This window comes from Carcharhinus amblyrhynchos, chromosome 2 (assembly GCF_965287045.1).
Source record: "Carcharhinus amblyrhynchos chromosome 2, sCarAmb.v2.hapA, whole genome shotgun sequence".
Lineage (NCBI taxonomy): Eukaryota > Metazoa > Chordata > Chondrichthyes > Carcharhiniformes > Carcharhinidae > Carcharhinus > Carcharhinus amblyrhynchos.
In genome coordinates, this window is record NC_137325.1 from 88,481,260 (window position 1) to 88,503,989 (window position 22,730).

General features: G+C 42.7%; 1 protein-coding gene across 7 annotated transcripts in view; it reads left to right on the forward strand.

Annotated features, from left to right (window-relative positions):
* ikzf1 (IKAROS family zinc finger 1 (Ikaros)) overlaps positions 1–22,730 on the forward strand; it is an 89,367-nt gene that overhangs the window by 61,746 nt on the left and 4,891 nt on the right. For 3 of the 7 annotated variants that reach the window (XM_080208885.1, XM_080208919.1, XM_080208893.1), the window contains exons 4-7: positions 1,439–1,699; positions 2,301–2,468; positions 9,102–9,227; positions 21,611–21,742. In XM_080208885.1, the coding sequence (XP_080065011.1) occupies positions 1,439–1,699; positions 2,301–2,468; positions 9,102–9,227; positions 21,611–21,742 (687 nt within the window). The remainder of the gene's footprint in view (positions 1–1,438; positions 1,700–2,300; positions 2,469–9,101; positions 9,228–21,610; positions 21,743–22,730) is intronic. The other 4 variants (XM_080208927.1, XM_080208936.1, XM_080208902.1 and 1 more) reach the window with 3 other exon arrangements.

Consider the following 22,730-nt stretch of genomic DNA (forward strand, 5'->3'; position numbering starts at 1 on the left):
CTTTGCATTATCCAAGGGATGTTAATGTGGCAGAATTTCAAAATTCAAATGTTGGTGTAAAAATGTATGCTATTATTTTTGTCTTGACATTCCAACCATATTAATGTCCAGCTAATGTGCTCAGACAGTACTAGTTAATGAAAATGCCACATGTAACAAAGGATCTTAAATTTGTACCGACTGATGCTAAACTGCCACTGTTGCAGGTAGTATCTTGTATTTTCTATCTCAGAATAGGTCTTCCAACATTTGATTGGATTGGTTTTTAATTAAGATTGGAATCTTTCAAGCAATCAAGGGCAATTACACAGATGTCACAAATAAATTACTGATCCGTTCTTGATAGCATTGAACAGATGAGAAATAAGCTTGGGTTGGCCTTTATATCCAGAAGGCTGAAATCCAAGAGGCCAAGAGTTATGCTACAGCTGTACAAAGCCCGAGTAACACCATGTGTAGAGCACTCCTGGGCAATACATCCTTGGGTGGCACGGTAGCACAGTGGTTAGCACTGCTGCTTCACAGCTCCAGGGACCTGGGTTCGATTCCCGACTTAGGTCACCGTCTGTGTGGAGTTTGCACATTCTCCTCGTGTCTGCATGGGTTTCCTCTGGGTACTCCGGTTTCCTCCCACGGCCCAAAGATGTATGGGTTAGGTTGATTGGCCATGCTAAGAAATTGCCCCTTAGTGTCCAGGGATGCGTAGGTTAGAGGGATTAGTGGGTGTAATATATAGGGATATGGGGGTAGGGCCTGGGTGGGATTATGTTCGGTGCAGACTCGATGGGCTGAAGGGCCTCTTTCTGCACTGTAAGGCTTTATGATACTATGAAGGTTATATTGGCCTCAGTGAGTGTGCAGCATTGATTTTCCAGCAAGAGCCCTAAGATTAGAAGGGCTAAATTGCAAAGCAACATGGCAGAAAATAGGGTTGCTTTGATCAAAGTTTTCAGTGTAATAAAGGGAACTAATGGTGTCGTTAGAAGAAAAATCTAGTACAGCATGGTTAAGAATTATAAGATATTGGGATGTGGCCAAAAGGTCAGGCCCTTAATATTCAGAAACACTTCTGCACAATGAAAGGCAGTATATGTTAGGAAGTCTCTTGCACAAATGACTGTTAATACTAGGTCAGCTGTTAATTTTACATCTGAGATTGAGTGTTTTTTTTTGTCAGGTCATATGGAGTTAGTTTGCACATCAGCCGTGATCTCACTCAATGTTGGAACAGGCTCAAGGGACAGCATAGCCTGCTCACTTCCCTAGAGATAACCCTGTCCTGATGCTTGGTGCACAACCCCACCTTTTGGTGTCTGATTCCTGAATATGAAAATTGTTGCAAGTTTTGTCACCTCCTCCCCTCCTGTGTAAAATGATTATGTCGCTATTTTAGTATCACGCCCACATCTGCTACATATTGTGTTCTATTTTCTTGCAGCAAATTCTATTAAAATGGAAACTCCAAGTGATGAAGAGAATGGGAGAGCCTGTGACACAAATGGCGAAGAGTGCGCTGAAGACTTACGAATGATAGATACTTCAGGGACTAAATTGAACGGACCACACAATGGCCAAGGCAACAAAGCATTTTCTGGAGTTGGTGGCATTCGACTTCCAAATGGCAAGCTGAAGTGTGATATCTGTGGAATAATTTGCATTGGCCCAAATGTCCTCATGGTGCACAAACGTAGCCACACTGGTAAAAACAGGCACCGCTTTTTTTCTGTTTTTTACCTTCATCATTTCATTTGGATTTTACTGTGCCGCATTTTTGCATGCCATTTCCAAAAGAAAATTCATAACTGGAATAACAAAATGCTTCACATTTAAAATGAGAATGTGATGCAGAGATTAAACTGAGAGCCTGAAATGCATTTTTAATAAGTTTTCTTTTTTTTCTTGTTCATTGCCATTTCTTATTTTTTTTAAAGAACCACTGAAAATCCACATTAAAAAAACAAAATGCCACAACATTCAGAAATCAAATCTGTTTATTCTGAAACTGCTGATCAGGAAGAGTAGCTCTTAACACACAATGATGCAGGCACTCTATTTAAATGAGTTTGAATCTTCATTGTGATGTGCCATTTTGATTTAAAAAAAAATTAGATTTTTCAGATCAAATTGACCCAGCCACTGAAGCGTTGAGAAACTGGCAGGTTTAGTCTGAATGCCTCATGTTATATCAAAACTACAGCTGGCAGAAATTAGAGAACAGTAACAAAGATACATCTTTTTTTTCTGAAATTCCACGCATAATGTATGTATTTTTTTGCTAACAAATATACTCTGCCTTGCAGGGGAGCGCCCCTTCCAATGCAGTCAGTGTGGTGCATCTTTTACTCAGAAAGGCAATCTACTTCGCCACATTAAGTTGCACTCTGGTGAGAAGCCGTTCAAGTGCCATCTTTGCAACTACGCTTGCCGCCGTCGAGATGCACTCACAGGTCACCTGCGGACTCATTCTGGTGGGTATACTTTTTGACAGTGTGTACACCAAGTAACAGATTCAGAAAATGAAAACCAGAAACTAATGTTGCAAATGTTAGCTGAGGAATGGTGTGCACGTTCACACCTGGCATTCTTTAGTCCATTATTTTAACAGAGGGGATTACCTTCCATTAAAATAGCAGGTGGATAAATGTTATATCATCAGACATCCACAAATACCAACAGTAAGTCGGAGGCTTATAAGGTATTCATTGATTGACATTGTTATTTATGTAGTTAGTTTTCTCTTGGTCCTCTCCAAATTTCTGCATCATTCAATTGGTTCAATTTTAATTCTGTTATGGACAACCCAGCTAAGATCAGATGGCTCAATGCAGAGAGGGATCGTGAACCTAAGTGCTTCCTGATCTTTATAATTCAGCTCCACAGTCATCTTTATACTCACTAACTGGAGATTCGTTTGTAAAAATCTGGAAATGTAACTTTAATTTAATATTATATTTAAAACTACAGTTCAGCGATCATATCAATCATCCATGCCCAATAAATCATAAATGTAAAAGCCCAGTAATTAACTGCACAATCTAAATTCCGGAGCTAGTAGGGATCACCTACTGTCAGATCAAAATTGCAGATTAGAGTCTGAAACGTGTAAAATGTACTCTGAAGCATCTCCAATCACATGGTGATAAATTGGAAGAGAAGGTCTTTAATATGTATTGTGATGTTGACAATAGTAAATGATACCAGTGGCAGGGTGCTGGAAGGACATAGTAGTTTTGTGAGCATATGGGAGACTGGTACAGTTAGAGGAAGAAAGTATCAAGAAATTATGAGGCAGCTATGGGCTTATGTGGTGTAGTGTTAACTGATAGCATTTGGATTGGGTAATAATAAATTTAAGGTAGGAAATATGGATGGTGAGCAATTTGATAGATTGGGCTACTTTGCAGTTGGGAAGTTAAAAGCATGGATGGTTAGTCAAAGGTTTGGGGAGTCAACATGCATATCTGCACTGCAAGGATTGTATTGTATTCTAAAATAGTTTAGTTAAGTGTATGTTTTCAAAAATGGAAAATGGCATTGAGGTAGTGGGTAATATAGAGTTTTTTTCTTTGATAGTTCTTAGAATATGGGTGACATTGTGTGCTGCCTGCCTCACTGAGACTAGGTGCAGGAAGATTGCAAATCATATCCTCCACACCCAAAATTTGGAGGAAGTTATTATTTTTTTCAGCTTATTTATTAATGTCACAAAAAGGCTTACATTAACACTACAATGAAGTCACTGTGAAAATCCCCTAGTTGCCACATCCCGGCGCCTGCTCAGGTACACACTGAGGGAGAATTTAGCATGGACAATGCACCTAACTTGCACATCTTTCGAACTGTGAGAAGAAACCAAAGCACCCGGAGAAACCTGCGCAGGCATGGGAAAAACATGAAGACTTCATACTGGCAGTGACCCAAGCTGGGAAACGAACCCAGGTCTCTGGCGCTGTGAGGTAGCAGTACTAACTACTGTGCTACCATCAACTAAGTTTCAGGTTTATTTATTAGCATCACAAGTAAGCTTACATTAACTGAAATGAAGGCCACAATTCTCCCAAAAGTGCTAAATTGGTGGGAGAACTGTTCTAAATCCCTAAACTGTTCTGTCAGTTGAGCTTCTCACCGGAATCTCCTCACTCTGTGCACTGCAGAGGTCCCAATCTCATTCAAAACCCAGGGGACAGGGTTTATTCGCACTGGAGTCTGACAGTTCTGGAATTCTGCGCATGTGCAGTGGCCCCGATCTGTCAGACTCCCTGTTTGCTGGCCAGCCCACTCACTGGCCAGCCCAGGACCACCGCAGTGCTGTCCCTCCAGCTCCTCCCCCATGGCCCAATTGCAGCCCCCACAGCAATTCCCGGGCCAGCCCTGAACCCCACCACCCCCCTCATCCCTCCTGCCCTCCAGCCTGGAGCACTTCAATGCATGGCCCACCACCCCCTCCCCAACAGTGGTGATCCCCCTCACCCTGGCAGACCCCTGCCCGCCCCCCCCCCCATCCCACTCCAATCACTGCCATCCCTCCACCCCAGACTGATCCTATCTGCAGTGACAGTGGGACCTCTCACCCCCACCGATTGCTCCTTGGCCCCGTTCACAATAGGTCCTGCTCCCTTGGCACTGCTCGATGCCTAGTGGGCAGTGCCAAGGTGCCCCGTGGGCAGTGCCAGGGGACACAAAGCTGCCATTGCCAGGCTGCTCATGTGCAGGGGACACCAACAACCCCCCGCCACCCCCCCCCCCCCACCCCCCCCCCCCACCCCCACCACCACCCGCCACCGCCCAACCTCTGGGGGGGCCCCGATTGCCTCTTCCTTCATTCCAACAGGGTCTCCTGCTAGTTCCTCGAATGTAGGGAGCTAGTCTGAACCCTATCAGAATTAAATACTCCTGGTGGGGTGTGAAATGCGATCGGGACCTGTAAGTTCCCAATAACAACCTGCTAAACAAATTTAAAATACATTTTTAAAAAGATTCAAATTACTTACCTGTCTTCCTATCGGTTTCCAGTGTGGCCTGGCTGGCAACTGTTCGCCGGCTCTGGGAGTCGTGCATGTATTCCCAGTGAATGCGCAAATCCCAATACGAGGCCGGTGATGCGTATCTCCCACCTTGACCTGCCAGAAAAGTTGCAGGTTGCGATGGGAGAATCGCGGGCCAAAGTTACTGTGAAGATCCCCCAGTCACCACACTCCAGCGCCTGTTCAAGTACACTGAGGGAGAACGTAGCATGGCCAATTCACCTAATCAGCACATTTTTCACACTGCGGGAAGAAACCTGAGCACCCGGAGAAAACACAGACAGACATGGGGAGAACGTGCAAACTCCGCACATTGAACCAAACCAAGAATTGAACCCGGGTCCCTGACACTGAGGCAGCAATGCTAACCATTGCACCACCAACTAATCGTTCTTTTTGTTTGCTCCTTAAAAGATGATCTTGTATTCAAATCAATTGTTGCATTTCCCTATACAAAATCAGTAACTTCACTTCAAAATATATTCCTTGGATATGAATGATTCTATATATATTTTTCCCCTATTAAAATAAGTAATATAGTGCCTGAGATGTGTTGTACACTTGGACCATCTTAAGTTGCCTCGAGGCATATGTGGTGATCATGTCAAACTCTTCATTTATTGAAAATGTCATTGGCAGTCAGTGTTAGTAATCCGTGTTCTGTGTGCACATTTAGGTATGCGTGCATTGAGCTTTACATAACCTACGGAACAGTGCTGTAAATAAACAGCTAGCCATCTCACTAGTAGAAAGCCAGTCAAAATTGCAGTTGGTGAATTATAGCTGGAATATTAATATCAAATAACCAAAGGATTGGAAGAACAGGTTAATAAATTATATCAATATTGTAGGTTTCAATTAGGACTGATGCATGGTTTTCATTCAGATTTTTCTTAGTGTTTTTAATAAGATTTCACAGTCTCAGTGGTATTCTTCAATCTCTGCTTCTCTTTAGCCATCAGCAGTGAAATTCCAACAAATTGGGTATAATGTTGTAATTTGTAGGTAGCAATTTTTTGTTTCACTCTTGTGAAAACATAGATTAATTAAGAAAATCTGTGTGGATGATAGCTGCGCTCTGCAGATTTACTTGGACTCCCCTGGGGCATGTGCACCACAGGCTGCTACATGTGTGACCTGCACAGTGTTCTTTATTGATTGTTATTGAATTCTGGGTTCCCTGGTCCGCTCAATTTTTGGGTGATTTCTTAATCTAGCTCACACATACAAAGATAGTCCAACAAATTGTAACATTGCATTAATAGTACTGAATTGTCAGGAATAACTTTAATACTGCTGTATTAACTTCTCTGACCAACTTAAATGCTTGAAAATATTTAAATCAAAATTCAAGCTTTGAAAATTCTGCTTTCAGTTTGCTTCTTGTCCATTTTTCACATTTACCCCAGATTTTCCCTACTTCCCAATCTAACTTTTGTACATTTTCACCGTTTTAACAATTTTCGACCATGGACAGGATTTTACGGCCGAGATCAATGGACCTTCCCATTATCCACCCCTCCCCCACTCTGATTCCCGTGGCAGCTTCCCATTACCCGCCACTTTCCAGCTCTGATTCCCGTAGCAGCTTCCCATTGTCCACCCCTTTCCCACTCTGATTCCCATGGCAGCTTCCCATTGTCCATCCCTCCCCCACTCTGATTCCCATGGCAGCTTCCCATTATCCGCCCCTTCTCCATTCTGATTCATGTGGCAGGCAGGCAGTAAAATTCCATCTTATTTCTTATTCATTGTATGCTTTAACATTTTTCACTTTTAGCAACAACTTTATACAGCAACTTTAACATACTAAACTGTCCCAAAGTACTTCACAGGATAGTTATAAAACAAATTTGACACCATGCCAGATGATCAGAAGATTGACCAAAGAGGTGGATTTGAAGGAGTCTTGAAGGCAAAAAGAGAGGCAAAGTTTTTGGGGAGTCAATTGTGAGTTCCCAAGCCTCAGGTCCCAACTAAAGCCACTTAAAATCAGAGATACTCAAGAGGCCAGAACTGGAGAAGCACAGATATCTCAGATAATTGTGGGGCTTACAGAGGAACAGATTACAGAGATGGTGAGGTGGGGTTGGGGTACTATGGAAGAATGTGGAAACAAGAATTTGAGAATGTTATACTCAAGGTTTTGTTTAACAAGGAGCCAGTGGAGGATGAGGTGTTGGATGAACAAGACTAGAAAGAGCAAAACATGAATGAGTTATTTCCACAGCAGCTGAGCTAAAAGTTGGGAAATGTTATGCAAGTGGAACAAGAGTGTTAATAATGGTGCGGATATGAGATCAAAAGTAAATCTTGGGGTTAGTAATGACACCATCATTGGGAACAGTGTGGTTCAGCCTCTGAGAGTTGCCAAGGAGTAAGATAGAATTAGTAACAATAGGGAATAGATTTTGCAGCAGGGACTAAAGACACTTTTCTTGCATCTCATTGAATCTGATCCAATTCATGAAAATAGCACAAATCAAAAGTTGATGATAATTGACACCTTACACCAACATCCCATTTGTTATGTAATTTCTCCTGTTTTCACCCTATCACAGGCCTCCTCTTTTGCTTTTTTGCCCCCACCTTTCTCTACCTCCCGACCTGCTTAAAATCTGTTACGCTCCCAACTTGTTTCAGTTTTGCAAAAGATCCTCAATTTGAAATGTTTCTAACTCCACAGATACTGCCAGGCCTACGGTACTTTCAGCATTACTCATTTTTATTTCACATTTCCAGCACCTACAGTATTTTGCATTTTTTATGATAACTTGCTGGTAGTTCAGAAACTTGGGGGGTGGGGGTGGGGGGGGCGATTCTCCCATTGTAACCCGCAAATTTTCTGGTGGGTCCAGACGGGTGAATCATGTGTCAGCCATTTTGTGGGATTTGCGTATGCGTTTTTGACGCATGCACGTCTCCCAGAGCCAGGGAACAGGTGCAGTCAGGACCTCACTGGAAACCAGAGGGAAGAGAGGTAAGTGATTTTAATCTGTTTTTAATATATTTTTAAAGTAATTTACATTTGAATATCAGACCCGGCAAGTTCTGTGCCGGTCCCAATAGCATCTTGCACCCCGTCAGGAGTACTTCACTTTGGCAAGGTTTAGAGTAGCTCCCCATTGTTTGGGCAACTAGCAGAGGTCCTGTTGGAGCGATGGGAGGGGGCAACCAGGGCCCCGCAGGGGGTTAGGCGGCAGGGGGATGGTGCCCCCTGGGCATTAGCACCCTGGCAGTGCCAGCCTGTGTCCCTGGCATTGCCCAAGGGGCAAAGTGCCCATGCCCAAGGGGCACCTTGGCATTGAATAGTGCCAAAGGGGCAGGGCATATTGTGGGCATAGTCTAGGGGGCGATAGGTGGGGCTGGGGGGGTCCTGCTGCCATGGATCTGCACATGGATCAGTCTGGGCTGGAGGGAGGCCAGCGATCGAGGTGGGTGGGGGGGAGGTGCCTGACTCCCGGGAGGGAGGATCTGCCTCCCGTCGGGGGACCTGACCCCGAGGGGGCGGTCAGCAGGGAAGGGGGATCTGCCTGGATGAGGGAGGTGGGGGGATTGCCATTGCTGGGTGCGGGGCAGGGGGGGCTGGACATTGGGGCACTCCGGGACGGGAGGGTGGGCTAGCAAACGGGGAGACTGACAGATCGGGGCCACTGCGCATGTGTAGAGTTCCAGAACTGTCAGACTCTGGCACGAATAGGCTCCGCCCCCTCCCCGGGTTTTTAATGAGATTCACGATTGTAACCTCTGCAGTGCACAGCGTGGAGATTCAGCTCTGAATTTGCACTGAAGAAACAGTCGTGATCGAGACCAGTTTTCTCGCCAATTCAGCACTTTTGGGAAAATCACCCCCTTGGTATGATATGAGTTATTTCATCAGACAGGCCATAGAATTAATAGATGCATCTCTAATATTGTCTGATACAGAGATTGAGTTCAGATTAATGTCTGATAACTTAAATATTGCACAAGACAGGTAGAAGTGCACATACCAATAAAACTCAAATATTGGTGACAAATTACAAAATATGAAGCCCATTCTGTATTCTTTTAAGACCTCTTCCTTTTTGTGTATAGTTGGAAAGCCTCACAAATGTAGCTATTGTGGGAGAAGCTACAAGCAACGCAGCTCACTTGAAGAACATAAAGAACGTTGCCACAATTACTTGCAAACCATGGGACTGCATAGTGGTATTTATTCAGGTAAAAAAATACTATTTCATGATTACATAGGATGTATGGCAGAGAAACAGGCTGTCTGACCCAACCAGTCTGTGCTGCTGTTCATGTTCCATTCGAGCCTCTCATCTAAACCTCCCATCGTAACCATCTATTCCCCTCTCCCCCAGATGCTGTCTAATTTCTCTTTAAATGCATCTGCATTATTTGCTTCAGTTCCACATTCTTAATACGTTTTGGGAAAAGAAGTTTCTTCTGAATTTTTTTTGGCTTCTTGGGGACTACCTTATATTAATGGAAAAGAAAAACATTCAAAAGATAACATTCTGTCTGTAACCACTCTTATGAAAAAATTTCATAATTTTAAAGACTTCTATTTGGTCACCCCTCAACCTTTTTTCAGCCTGTCAATTCTTCCTAATATGCATAACCACACATTTCATGTCATCCTTGTAAATTTTAGCTGCACTGTCCACAGTGTCTTTAAATCTTTTATATATGATGACCAGAACTGCACACATTACCCTAAGTGTGGTCTAACTGAAACAAAAACCAGAAAATGCTGGAAATCTTTGTAGGTCAGACAGGATCTTTGGAGAGAGAGTGGAGAGAGAATAAAGCAAATGTTTCAAAAAACAAAGAAAAGTACAGTATAGGAAAAGGCCCTTCAGCCCTCCAAGCCTGCACTGATCATGATGTCTGTCTAAACTAAAACCGTATGTACTTACGGAGTCCATATCCTTCCATTCCCATCTTATTCAAGTATTTGTCAAGTCGCCCCTTAAATACCGCTATCGCACCTGCTCCCACCACCTCCCAGGCAGCGCGTTCCAGACATTCACTGTGCTTTGTGTAAAAAAAAACTTGTCTCGCGTATCTCCTGTAAACTTTTCTCCATGCACCTTAAACCCTATATCCTACAGTACTTGATTTTTCTACCCTAGGGAAGAGTATCTGACAATTCACTCTGTCCGTGCCACTCATAATCTTGTAAACCTCTATCAGGTCACCCCTCAACCTCTGTCATTCCAGTGAGAACAAACCAAGTTTATCCAACCTGTCCTCATGGCTAATACCCTCCATACCAGGCAACATCCTGGTAAACCTCTTTTGTATCTCTCCAAAGCATCCCCATCATTCTGGTAGTGTGGCGGCCAGAATACTACACAAAATTCTAAATGAGGCCTAACTAAGGTTCTGTACAGCTGCAGCATGACCTGCCAATTTTTATATTCAGTGCCCCAACCAATGAAGGCAAGCAGGCTGTATGTCTTCTTGACTGCCTTATTCACCCACACAGCCATTTTCAGTGATCAGTGGGCATGTACATCCAGATCTCTCTGCCTGTCAATACTCTTAAGGGTTCTACCATTTACTGTATAACTCCCACATGCATTTGACCTTCCAAACTGCATTATCTCACACTTGTCCAGATTAAAGTCCATCTGCCATTTCTCCACCCAAGTCTCCAACTGGTCTATATCTTGCTGTATTCTCTGACAATCTTCTTCACTATCCACAACCCCACCAATTTTTGTGTCATTTTGCGAACTTACTAATCAAACCAACTACATTTTCCTCCAAATCATTTATATATACTATGAACAGCAAAGGTCTCAGAACTGACCCCTATTGAACAGCGCTAGTCATAGAAAAGCATCCCTTTACTACTACCCTCTGTCTTCTCTGGCCAAGCTAGTTCTGTATCCACCTTGCCAGCTCTCCTCTGATCCCATGTGACTTCCTCTTTTGTACCAGTCTACCATGAGGTACCTTGTCAAAGGCTTTACTGAAGTCCATGTATACAACATCCATTGCCTTCCCCTCATCTATCATCTTCATCACTTCCTCCAAAAATTTGATCAAGTTAGTGAGACCCAAACTCCTCTTCACAAAACCACACTGTCCATCACAAATAAGTCCATTTATTTCCAAGTGTGAGTAAATCCTGTCCCTAAGAATCTCTTCCAATAATTTCCCCACCATTAACATAAGGCTCACTGGCCTATAATTCCCTGGATTATTCCTGCTGCCATTCTTAAACAATGGAACAACATTGGCTATCCTCCAGTCCTCTGGAACTTCACATGTAGCTAATGAGGATACAAAGATTTCTGTCAAGGCTTCAGCAATTTCCACCCTTGACTCCCTCAGTATTCTGAGCGAGAGCCCATCAGGCTCTGAGGACTTAGAAACTTTAATGCTTTTTATGACGTTCAATGCCTCCTCCTTTTTTATATCAACGTGACCCAGATTATCTACCACCCTACCCTCGGTTTTTCATCCATCAAGTTCGTCTCTGGTGAACACTGAGGCAAAATATTCATTTAGTATCTTGCCTATTTCCTCTGGTTCCGTGCATAGATTCCCTCCACTATCCTTGAGTGGATCAACCCTTTCCCTGGCTACCCTCTTGCTTTTTACATACATATAAGAGGCCTTAGGATTTTCCTTACTCCTGTTTGCCAGGGACTTTTCATGATCCCTTTCAGCCCTCCTAACTCCTTCCTAAATTCCTCCCAATGTTTCAATTCAGAGCTGTCAGATTTATTGAGATTTCTCCAGCATTTTCTGTTTTTGTTTCTGATTCCAGCATCTGCAGTATTTTACCTTTATCTCTGTAGTCTAACTGATACAGGTTTCGTACAATTTTCCCACTTTGCAATTCTATTCCTCTAGGATAAAACCTAGTGTTTGGTTTGCTCTTTGAATTTCAAGGAAGTACCACATAAAAGCTGGTTAACAAAATTGAGGATCATAGAATAGTAGATTAGTGTTAGTTTGAATAGAAGCATTGGATTAAGGACAGAAGCCACCGAGTTGTGGTAAATGGTTGTTTTCCCGACAGGACAATGGGACATGATGTTCCCCATGGTTCAATGCTAGAACCACTTTTTTAACAAATGTACATAATAACTTAGATATTGAACTACAGAGGAACATTTCAAAATTTGCTGGTGGATAGTGAGGATAATACTAATCAGCTACAACAAGACATCTGCAACAGAATGGGCAGATAAATGGCATAAGGTATTTGATCTGTGGAAGTGTAAAAGTTTGCATTTTGGCAGAAGGGTTAGGGTGTTGTTATATAGACCTAATAGCACTAATCTAAACAGCATGCCAAAACTAAGGGAACATGGCAGTTCATATCCATAGATCTTTGAAGGTAACAGAACATATTGAGAAAGTTAAATCGAAGAATGCTGGACATTCTTAGCAGAGAAAACAGCTACAGAAAATAACATTTAAGGTCATGGACCTTTGATGTTGAAAAAGTAGTTGACAAATCATTTGGGATCCTGGGTTTCATAAATAGAGCTATTAAATGCAAGGAGGTTAGATTTGAGAAGCTGGAGCTGTTCCCCTTGGAGTAAAGGATATTGAGGTGAGATTTGACAGAGGTGTAACAGATTATGAAAGGTTTGACTAAGGTAGGCAAAGGAAGTTATTCCCATTAGCAGATTGTACAAGGAATAAGAGGCAAGTTTGAAGGAAAGGGGCTTGTCCTGTCACCTACCCATCTGCCTCAATCTGTACAAAATTTACAAGGGAGAAGTGGAGGTGTCAAATGGTCCACCCACCCTTGGGCATATTGAAGCCCTTTAGTGGACACTTAAGGGCCTTATCACACCCCACATGTATTTTACTTGTAGCAGCAGGAGGTCCACGACATATGGAAAGGCCAACAGCTTTAACTGCGCCAGATAGTGTTGGAAAGTGGAAGAGGGCAGGGAAATGGGGAACCTTCTTTGTGGATCCTCTACGCTCATTATTGGGGCTCCCCTTGATCATGTCTCCCCCTTTATCCTCCCCGGCCTGGGCCTCCGAAGTCCATCTCTCCCACCCCACTTTCCTCATCTCTTCGCCAGAGTTGCCAGCTGACTCCAGCAAAATCCCCCCAATTTACATTGGTGTCTAGTTTCAGCAACAATCTCCATTTGGGACTGACTGTGGTCCCAGCTGTGCCCACCTCTCCTACTTGGAATCACAGAGCTACCAGCTGTCAAATTGGCCGGCAGCTCTCTTGCGGTGGGATACCTGGCTCCAGTCTATCAACAGCCAGTTGACTGCTAAATGACAGGGAAGCAGCCGTTCTTCCCCTGTGTGAGCTACTTGCCTACTGTTCGGACAGGTGGACGGGACCACACTGAACCATAAAATCCAGCTCAAGACTTTGAGAGAAGCTTGGGAGCATGAGCACGAAATTCATGACTTGTGTTGTACTTTTAGTATTGTATAAATGTGAGTCATTCATAAAGATTTGTGTAAAAGTATAGTGATTAGTTTGTTTAAACTAAGCCCATGAGAACATATATACATGGATAGAAATCTTAGAGAGCAGCAGAGCTGTGTGTACTGTGTTCTAACAGACCAAAGTGAAGCTGAAACAGGACCACACTTTCTGGTGATGTCATGCTGCTACCCCTTAAAGACATACTACAACATTCTACTTTCTTTTTAAAGATATTTCCCCCTTTCAAAGAAGTAGAACTATTTGCAATACATGTTCATGTTTATTTACTAATATATGAGTGTACAGGACTGGTGAGTCCATGAGTCTCTGAAGAAAAAGGTCATCTTCTGTCTCAGATATTGTAACAGTAATCTTGTCTGGAGGTTTCTTGAATTGCTCACAGTGATCATGTGGGACTGTTATTCTTATTTGATGTGCTTGGTTGCATTTGGGATCTTGCCCAAGATGCATTAGGACTATATGGTGGTTGTGGAGTTGGAATGGATCTGGTTTGTTTTCAGTTACATCTCATCATTGCACCTTGGCATATAATGATTTCATAGGACTTAGTCCTGGACAAATCTTAGTCACTTTGGCTAATTGCCACATACCTTCTTTGGAATTCTGGATGCAGACTTGTTGTGCCAACTCTAAACTTGGCAATTCTATATCCACGTTTCTTGTATGCATTGCTGGTCATTTTCTCTTGCAAAAGTTGATCTCTAATGTTTGAGAATAGAATGTGTAAATTATGTAAATTATGTAAATTGATACGCATCATTTTGCTGAGCATGAATTCTGCCGGTGACCAAATAGTTGCACTTAAAGGCAATGCTCTCAGGTGTAACATTGCAATGTGGAGATCTTGCTGGGTCTGCCCTATGTTTGAGAATTGAGGGATTTCACTGTGCAAATCATCCATTCAACCAGACTGTTAGATCTAGGGTAATGGGAGAACAAGTAGTGTGATCACTATTCCACTTCTCACGTCTACCCTGAAATGACGTCCCATTAAATTGTGGATTATTATAGAACATAGAACACTACAGCACAAACAGGCCCTTCGGCCCACAAGTTGTGCCAATCACTTCTATACCTACTAAGCCATAGACCTATCTATAACCCCCAATCCCATTAGTTCCCATATACTCATCCAGAAGTCTTTTAAAAGACCCCAGCAAGTTCGCCTCCACCACCACCGACGGCAGCCGATTCCATTCACTCACCACCCTCTGAGTGAAAAACTTACCCCTAACATCTCCTCTGTACTTGCTTCCCTGCACCTTAAATCTGTGTCCTCTCGTAGCGACCATTTCAGCCCGGGGAATTAGCCTCTGAGAATCCACCCTATCTATTCCTCTCAACATCTTATAAACCTCTATCAGGTCGCCTCTCAACCTTCATCTCTCCAGGGAGAAGAGTCTCAGCTCCCTCAACCTATCTTCATAAGGCATGCCTCCCAATCCAGGCAACATCCTTGTAAATCTCCTCTGCACCCTTTCAATAGCTTCCACGTCCTTCCTGTAGTGAGGCGACCAGAACTGCGCACAGTACTCCAAGTGGGGCCTGACAAGGGACTTATAAAGTTGCAGCATTACCTCCCGACTCCTAAACTCAATCCCTCGATTAATGAAGGCCAGTACACCATACACCTTCTTGACCACATCCTCCACCTGCGAGGCCAATTTAAGAGTTCTATGGACCCGGACCCCAAGATCCTTCTGCTCTTCAACCCAGCTAAGACTCCTACCCTTGATATTGTATTCCTTCATCCCATTGGTCCTGCCAAAATGGACCACTACACATTTATCTGCATTGAAGTCCATCTGCCACTTCTCCGCCCAGTCTTGCATCCTATCTTCTTGCTACAACTTCTGACATCCCTCCAGACTATCCACAACACCACCAACCTTCGTATTGTCGGCAAACTTACTAACCCATCCCTCCACTTCCTCATCCAGGTCATTTATGAAAATGACAAACAGCAAGGGTCCTAGAACAGATCCCTGGGGCACTCCACTGGTGACCGACCTTCATGCAGAAAAAGACCCATCCACAGCCACTCTCTGCCTTCTGCAGGCAAGCCAGTTCTGGATCCACAAGGCCAAAGCCCCTTGGATACCATGCCCTCTCACCTTCTCAAGAAGTCTTGCATGAGGGACCTTATCAAACGCCTTGCTGAAGTCCATGTAAACCACGTCTACCGCTCTTCCTTCGTCAATGTGTTCAGTCACATTCTCAAAGAACTCAACTAGGCTTGTAAGGCACGATCTGCCCTTGACAAAATCATGTTGACTATTTCTGATCATTCTAAACTTCTCCAAATGCTCATAAATCTTGTCCCTCAGAAGCCTCTCCATCAACTTACCAACCACTGAGGTCAGACTCACCGGTCGGTAATTTCCCGGGCTATCCCTGTTCCCTTTCTTGAAAACAGGAACCACATCCGCAATCCTCCAGAACCTGTCCCGTCTCCATCGACGACGCAAAGATCATCGCCAGGGACTCTGTAATCACTTCCCTCACCTCCCACGGTAACCTGGGGTACATTCCATCCGGTCCCGGCGACTTGTCTATCTTGATAGAGTTTAAAAGTTCTAACACATCCTCTTCCTTAACATCCACATACTCAATCTTCTCAGACTGCCGCAAACCTGTAGTACAACCTCCCAGATCACTTTCCACCGTGAATACCGAGGCAAAGTACTCATTAAGCACCTCTGCCATTTCTTCCGGTTCCACACAGACCTTTCCTCCTTCACCTTTTATAGGTCCTATCCCAAATCATTATCTATAATGATCTCTTGAAGCACACCACATCAACTGGAAATAGCACTTAAGAGCTTGCACAACAGTTGTGCTGGGCATTTTGTGCAAAGTACAATAATGGAGTATTTGGTAATGTACTCGACGGCAATGGTGAAGTCAGTGCCATGGACATGAAAGAGGTTGGATGTGATTTTGGACCAAGCATGAGTAGGAATTTCATGTGGAATCAGTGGTTCTTTATACTGACTTGACATATGCTCTTGGCATGCCTCACAATTCTTGATGGTGGCTTCAACGTGATTGTTCGTATCCGGCCAATAACCTGTCTCTCTTGTGAGGTTTCTTGTCTGATCTATGGACCTGTGTGTGTGATGAAGTTGTTGAAGATTGATCGGGTTGCAAAGATTCCAATATGAGAATCTGTCTGCCTTTAAAACTGATTCCCCAGGAAATGCTCAGCTTGTCCCAGTTAGGCCAAAGTGGTCTCATCTGCTCATGGATATGCAGAATTGAATCAGGCTATCCTTCAACAGTAGTTTTCCAGTTCTGTAGCGTGGAATCTTTTGCCATTTCTTCTTGTAGCTGATGGCATTTGCATTGTGCAGCAGTTGCTAGATTTGCATTCTCCTGTAAGCATAATGTTGCAACTCCTTTGAAACTTTCAATTTGGCTGAAACATTCTGCATACTTAAATGTTAGGTCATGAATTGAGGTCTTAGGTGCAGTTTCTCAGGTTGATCAGCCAAATGATGTCCAATTAATTCCATGGATTATCATTGTGAGGTAACAGCTTGTCTATAATCACTTGGCCTTTGGTCTCCATGACATAGAACATCTGTAATATCGCAGATGTTTGATTGTACTTGCACTCCAGGACATGGAATCAGTGAACTGTTGTATGTTGTGTTGTGTAATAGTGGATTTCACTGTGGCCTCCCAAATCTGAGGACACATGGCTTTTAGAATTCACAGGGGCAGTGTGTTGGCATTTGTCTCTGTGTCAATATTGAATATATCATTGTTAATTCACTATCGCTGGATCAAAATCCTGGAACTTGCTCCCTAACAGCACTGTGGGTGTACCTACACCACATGGACTGCAGTGGTTCAAGAAGGCAGCTAACCACTACCTGCTCAAGGCCAATTAGAAATGGACAATAAATGCTGGTCTGAACAGCAACTCCCACATCCCATCATTGAATAAAAAATCTTGACCAATAGTAAGTAATTACCAAATTTCCTAGAACCAATCATATGAATCTTGGCATAGAGTTCAGATGGTGTTTTCCATAAGATTGACAGTGTGAAATTTCTGTTCACTGCTCACTGCTTTGTCATGCTACGGTGCAGAGGGACCTGGGGGTCCTTGTGCACGAATCGCAAAAACCCAGTCTGCAGGTGCAGCGGATGATCAAGAAGGTGAATGGGATGCTGGCCTTTATAGCGAGGGGGATAGAATATAAAAGCAAGGAGGTCTTGCTGCAACTGTACAGGGCACTGGTGAGGCCACAACTGGAGTACTGTGTGCAGTTTTGGTCGCCGCATTTGCGCAAGGATATTTTGGCCTTGGAGGGAGTGCAGAGGAGGTTCACTAGGCTGATACCGGAGATGAGGGGGTTGGACTATGAAGAGAGACTAAATAGACTGGGTCTGTACTCGTTGGAGTTTAGAAGGATGAGGGGGGATCTTATAGAGACATATAAGATAATGAAGGGGATAGATAGAGTAGAGGTAGAGAGATTCTTCCTGCTTAGAAAGGACAGCAGGACTAGAGGGCACAGCCTCAAGATAAGGGGGGGCAGTTTAGATCGGAGTTGAGGAGGAACTTCTTCACTCAAAGGGTGGTGAGTCTCTGGAATTCTCTGCCCATTGAAGTGGTGGAGGCTACCTCGCTAAATATATTTAAGTCACAGGTAGATAAGTTTCTGATAGACAAGGGAATTAAGGGTTATGGGGAGAAAGCAAGAAAGTGGAACTGATCCACTTCAGATCAGCCATGATCTTGTTGAATGGCGGGGCAGGCTCGAAGGGCTAGATGGCCTACTCCTGCTCCTATTTCTTATGTTCTTATGAAATCATTGTCATTTTCTAATTTATTAATTGCCTTGTGTCTGTTTCTGGGAATGAGAGAGAGAAATCTGGAATACTGGATGATCATTCTTATTGCCTGTAGGTGCCTGTTGTGTACAGTCTGTTTGGATCAGTGTATGACTCTTTCTAGCTGCATCAGTCTTTGTTACTATTGAATCTGTTTCTACCACCCTTTCAGGTATTACATTCCAAATCATAACAGCTTGTAACTTTTTTTAAAGTTTCCTCAATCGTTTCTGGTTCTTCTACCAATCATATTAAATCTATGTCCTCTGTTTATCTCACTCTGGAGGGAGATTGGTGAACGCCCAAAAAGGCCTGGGATATAGCTGAACTTCAATACTGCAGAAGGACTAGGAGGAACTCCTGCCGCTGCACGCCCCCACCCCACCCCCAAAACCCGGGAATGGTTTACACTTTCAGCTGTCATTAAGGTGGCACGATGGCACAATGGTTAGCACTGCTGCCTTACAGCGCCAAGGGCTCAGGTTCAATTCCGGCGTCAGGCGACTGACTGTGTGGAGTCAGCACGTTCCCCCGTGGCTGCGTGGATTTCCTCCGGATGCTCTGGTTTCCCCTCTCAATCCAAAGATGTGCATGTTAGATTGATTGGCCATGCCAAATTGGCCATAGTGTCTGGGAGATTAGGAGGGTAAATGTGTAGAGCTATGGGGATAGGACCTGGGTGGGATTGTTGTCGGTGCAGGCTCGATGAGCCAGATGGCCTCTGTCTGCACTGTAGAGAGTCTGTGATTCTATATATGTCTGGAGTACAGCTGAACCAAGCTATCATATAGGTTTTGATCCACATTACCCAAATAGAACTGGTCATTTGGTAATTAGAGGCTCCAGGAACCCCTTGCATATTGTTTGTTGGATTATTTGTGTGTTCATGGCAGAGAAATAGTTAACTGGAGATTAGAACATGTTGACAGTACTAGCAATTTACCTAATACCTCATATTAAAACACTGGCACATGATTGTCTGCCATGAGTGAAAAAGCCAGAAAATAGTCCAGGATTTAGATATGTCGGGTCGTGATCCTTCCCATCATCCCACATGGCCGGACAAAGTTTATTTCTGGCAGAATTGTGATACAACCCAAACAAGGTCAGCTCCATCAGTGGGAAGGGAGGCCATGGAAGTGAGCACAGATAGAACAAAGCACTGGTCACTAAGGCCTAGATTTTCGCTCCGGAGGCAGGTAATTGCCCTGCTTATCACACCTGCCTCATGAAAATGTGCCCTCAATGGCAAGAGTATGTTCTGGGGGTAGGAGTGGGATAGAATTGGACATGTCACCCCAAGGCACAGATCAGAGACTGGTAGGGAGTGCCATGATGGGCTGGATAAAACGCCCACCTTGATTGTCTGGAATTACGTTCCAATTTTCTTATTAATTATTAGGCTCACAAGGCCTCACCACTCACGCCACCTCATTTCCCAATCCATTTTCCATATTCACGTATGTTAATTTTGTCAACACGTGCCTTTTACCCATCTGATGGTCCCATATAGCCCTATGCCAACTTGGTACCAATTGCATGCCCCACATCCACTCCCATGGTCCCTTATAGTCAATTTAGTGCTAATTCATACCAACACATGTCCCTCACCCACTATTACTTGCCCGTAACACTCTCCATGTCAATCACCTGGTATCTACCATGGGCAGACTTCAGGATCCATGCTAAGATGAAATAAAATGAAGTTACAAATATCTATTACAAACTTCACTGTATAAAATGCACTCTCATTCATGAAAGCCTATCAATGCATGTAAATCCCCTCAGGTATTAATCCCTTATAGAACAAACGTTTTTATTCATGGCCCTATATCATAGACAGCTAATCTTTTAATAACCTCCTGGATTAGCTAATTAAACTGAGTTTACAGCCCCCCATGTAATTATGACAGGCTGTGGAAGCAGTAAAGCTTCAATAAAAACTATTGATGATTTTATGATTCAATAAAAACTACAAACAGTTTTTTTTTTAAATCTCAGACACAGGTAAGTCATTTTTTTCTCAATGTTTGAAGGGTGAGCTGTTTCAATAAGTTGACAGCTTGACAGTTCCTCAGACATTATCCACCCTTAATGAGCATTTATGTCCATTTTAAAAACTCCCATGATGCGAGATAAGAACATTGCTCCAGCAAAAATGTGGGTCTATTTGAACTCAGTTCTGACTTTCACTGACCTTGCTGGGTTCAGGATTCCCCATATGCGAGTCAATCCCCACATTGATTCCAACCCTGGTGAGAGTAGGATCAATTGGAAATGGGGGCAGGACTTATGGATCTGGGCTCCCACCATCGCTTTGGACACCTCTGACTCAGTGAAAACCTAGGCCTTATTGTTTACAAGTGAAGTAAGATTAAAGGGCATTGTAATAGAGATGAAGGAGATTTTGATGAAGAAGGTAGAGAGGAGAACTTGAGAGGGTTAATCAGGAGAGACAAAAGTTCCTGTATATTTCACCAGAAAACAAGTCCACAAACTTATTCTCACCTAATTTCCAACACTAGTGCAAAAAGGAAATCTTTCAGAGCCTTCACTCTCTTATTTTCCCATTTTTGTGCTCATTAAATGGGAAGTTAGAGATTATTATGTTCTCAAACAATCTTCTTTCCCAAAGTTCTGCATCTGATAACAGAACCAAAATCGCAGCATTTGCTTATATAAGGCTTAAATCCCATTTAATGTGTGTTAGCACAACAGTGTATTTGTAGTTACATATTCGTCCAATACAAGTGTGACATATTTTGCTGCTGATTATTCTGCTACAGTGAACTCTATTTATTGTACTATACTGATGAAGCTAGGTTAGTGCAATACGTAAGGTGCTATCACCAGAATCTTACTGTTCTTTACTGAGCTGCAAACTATTCTGTAAAGGAGTAATTCACCCTTTTTCTTCCCTGTTTTTTCCAAACTCAGGAGGAAATGTCCTTATAATAATGCAAAGTGAGGCAATATTTTCCTCATGGCTTGTTAAAGTACCAATGCAGGCATGTACCAGAAATGCAAATCAACTCGTGCATTTATTTTTAGCCCCGTGCTTGACTTGATCTTAACCAGTGCAGTGCTTTCATTGTTTCCATTTCCCATACACAGTGTAAGGTATCTACCGCTCCTCAGAAAATGTTCTGAAACAATAGTTTAGTTTAAAGACTGGAAGAACCAATTACCTAATCAATGACAGTAATTAACATGAAAGTGACACATTCTCGAAACCTGATGACACTGCAAGCTTTGCTTGTGCGTTTATAAACGGATTTGCATTTTTCTTTTCCTTTGTACATAGTGAAAGAAGAAAGCAAATCACATGAACTAACTGAAGGAGTGTGCAAGATGGGATCAGAAAGAGCTATGGTACTGGACAGACTTGCAAGTAATGTTGCAAAGCGCAAAAGTTCAATGCCACAAAAGTTTGTTGGTAAGCTACAATACTTAGTTACAGTACTCTTGCATTTATTAGTTGTGTCATATGATCTGCACACTAATGAATATTGGTTTACTGTTTGCTAGTTTTGATATATGAATTTGTATTCACTTTCTTTAGTTTACCACTCCATTCAAAGCCCGTATGTGACTATCATTCAGTTCACTAAAATAATGACTCAAGCTTTAAGTATTTGAGCCCTTTATTTATATGACCTCAGGAGTAAGTTATGGTACTACTGAATATTTTCTGGGTAAGGGAGCCCTGCTGGAACAGGGGCAGTAAAAGGTGTTAACAAATGGAGAACAGAGTATAAATGGTGATGGGGAGAGGGGGTAAGTTAGGAAATAATTGGAAATGAGAAAACACAACCACATAAAGGAGAATATTTTTGAAGAGAGAGACTCACCATCTGCACAATCTGAAAAAAAAACAGACATTAAAGAATCATGATAAACATTTAATATCATTTTGGGTTTTTTCAGGCATCCATTTTAATTGTTTTTTTTACATTTTTGTTCAATAAGCAGTGTTGAAGAAATTATTAGGGGTACAGGAGGATTTGTGTTTCTTTAAATTACTGCATGACCTCAGTTGTTGAAACATTGTGCCATAGCTAAGAAGACCCCATGAATTTAATATTTAATGTCCATTCTGGAAAAAGTTCAAAAGGAAATCTCTAAAAGCAAGAAACAGATTACCTGATACAACAGACATGCTTTTTCTAAAAATCACATGTTTAAGGTAACTTGCGATTTTAAAAAATCAAAATCACAAAAGAAATAGCCTATCTTATATTCAAACAATACTGAAAAAAAGACTGGAATACATTGAATATATAGTTCCAAGTTTGAAAAATATTCCAGATAACGGGATGAGCTGGATGGACTGAATGGCCAAAGGCAATTTTCGCATTGGAAACATTTTACTTCTGATTTTACAGAGTAATCAGTGGTCTCATTCATTTTCCCCATGATTTACT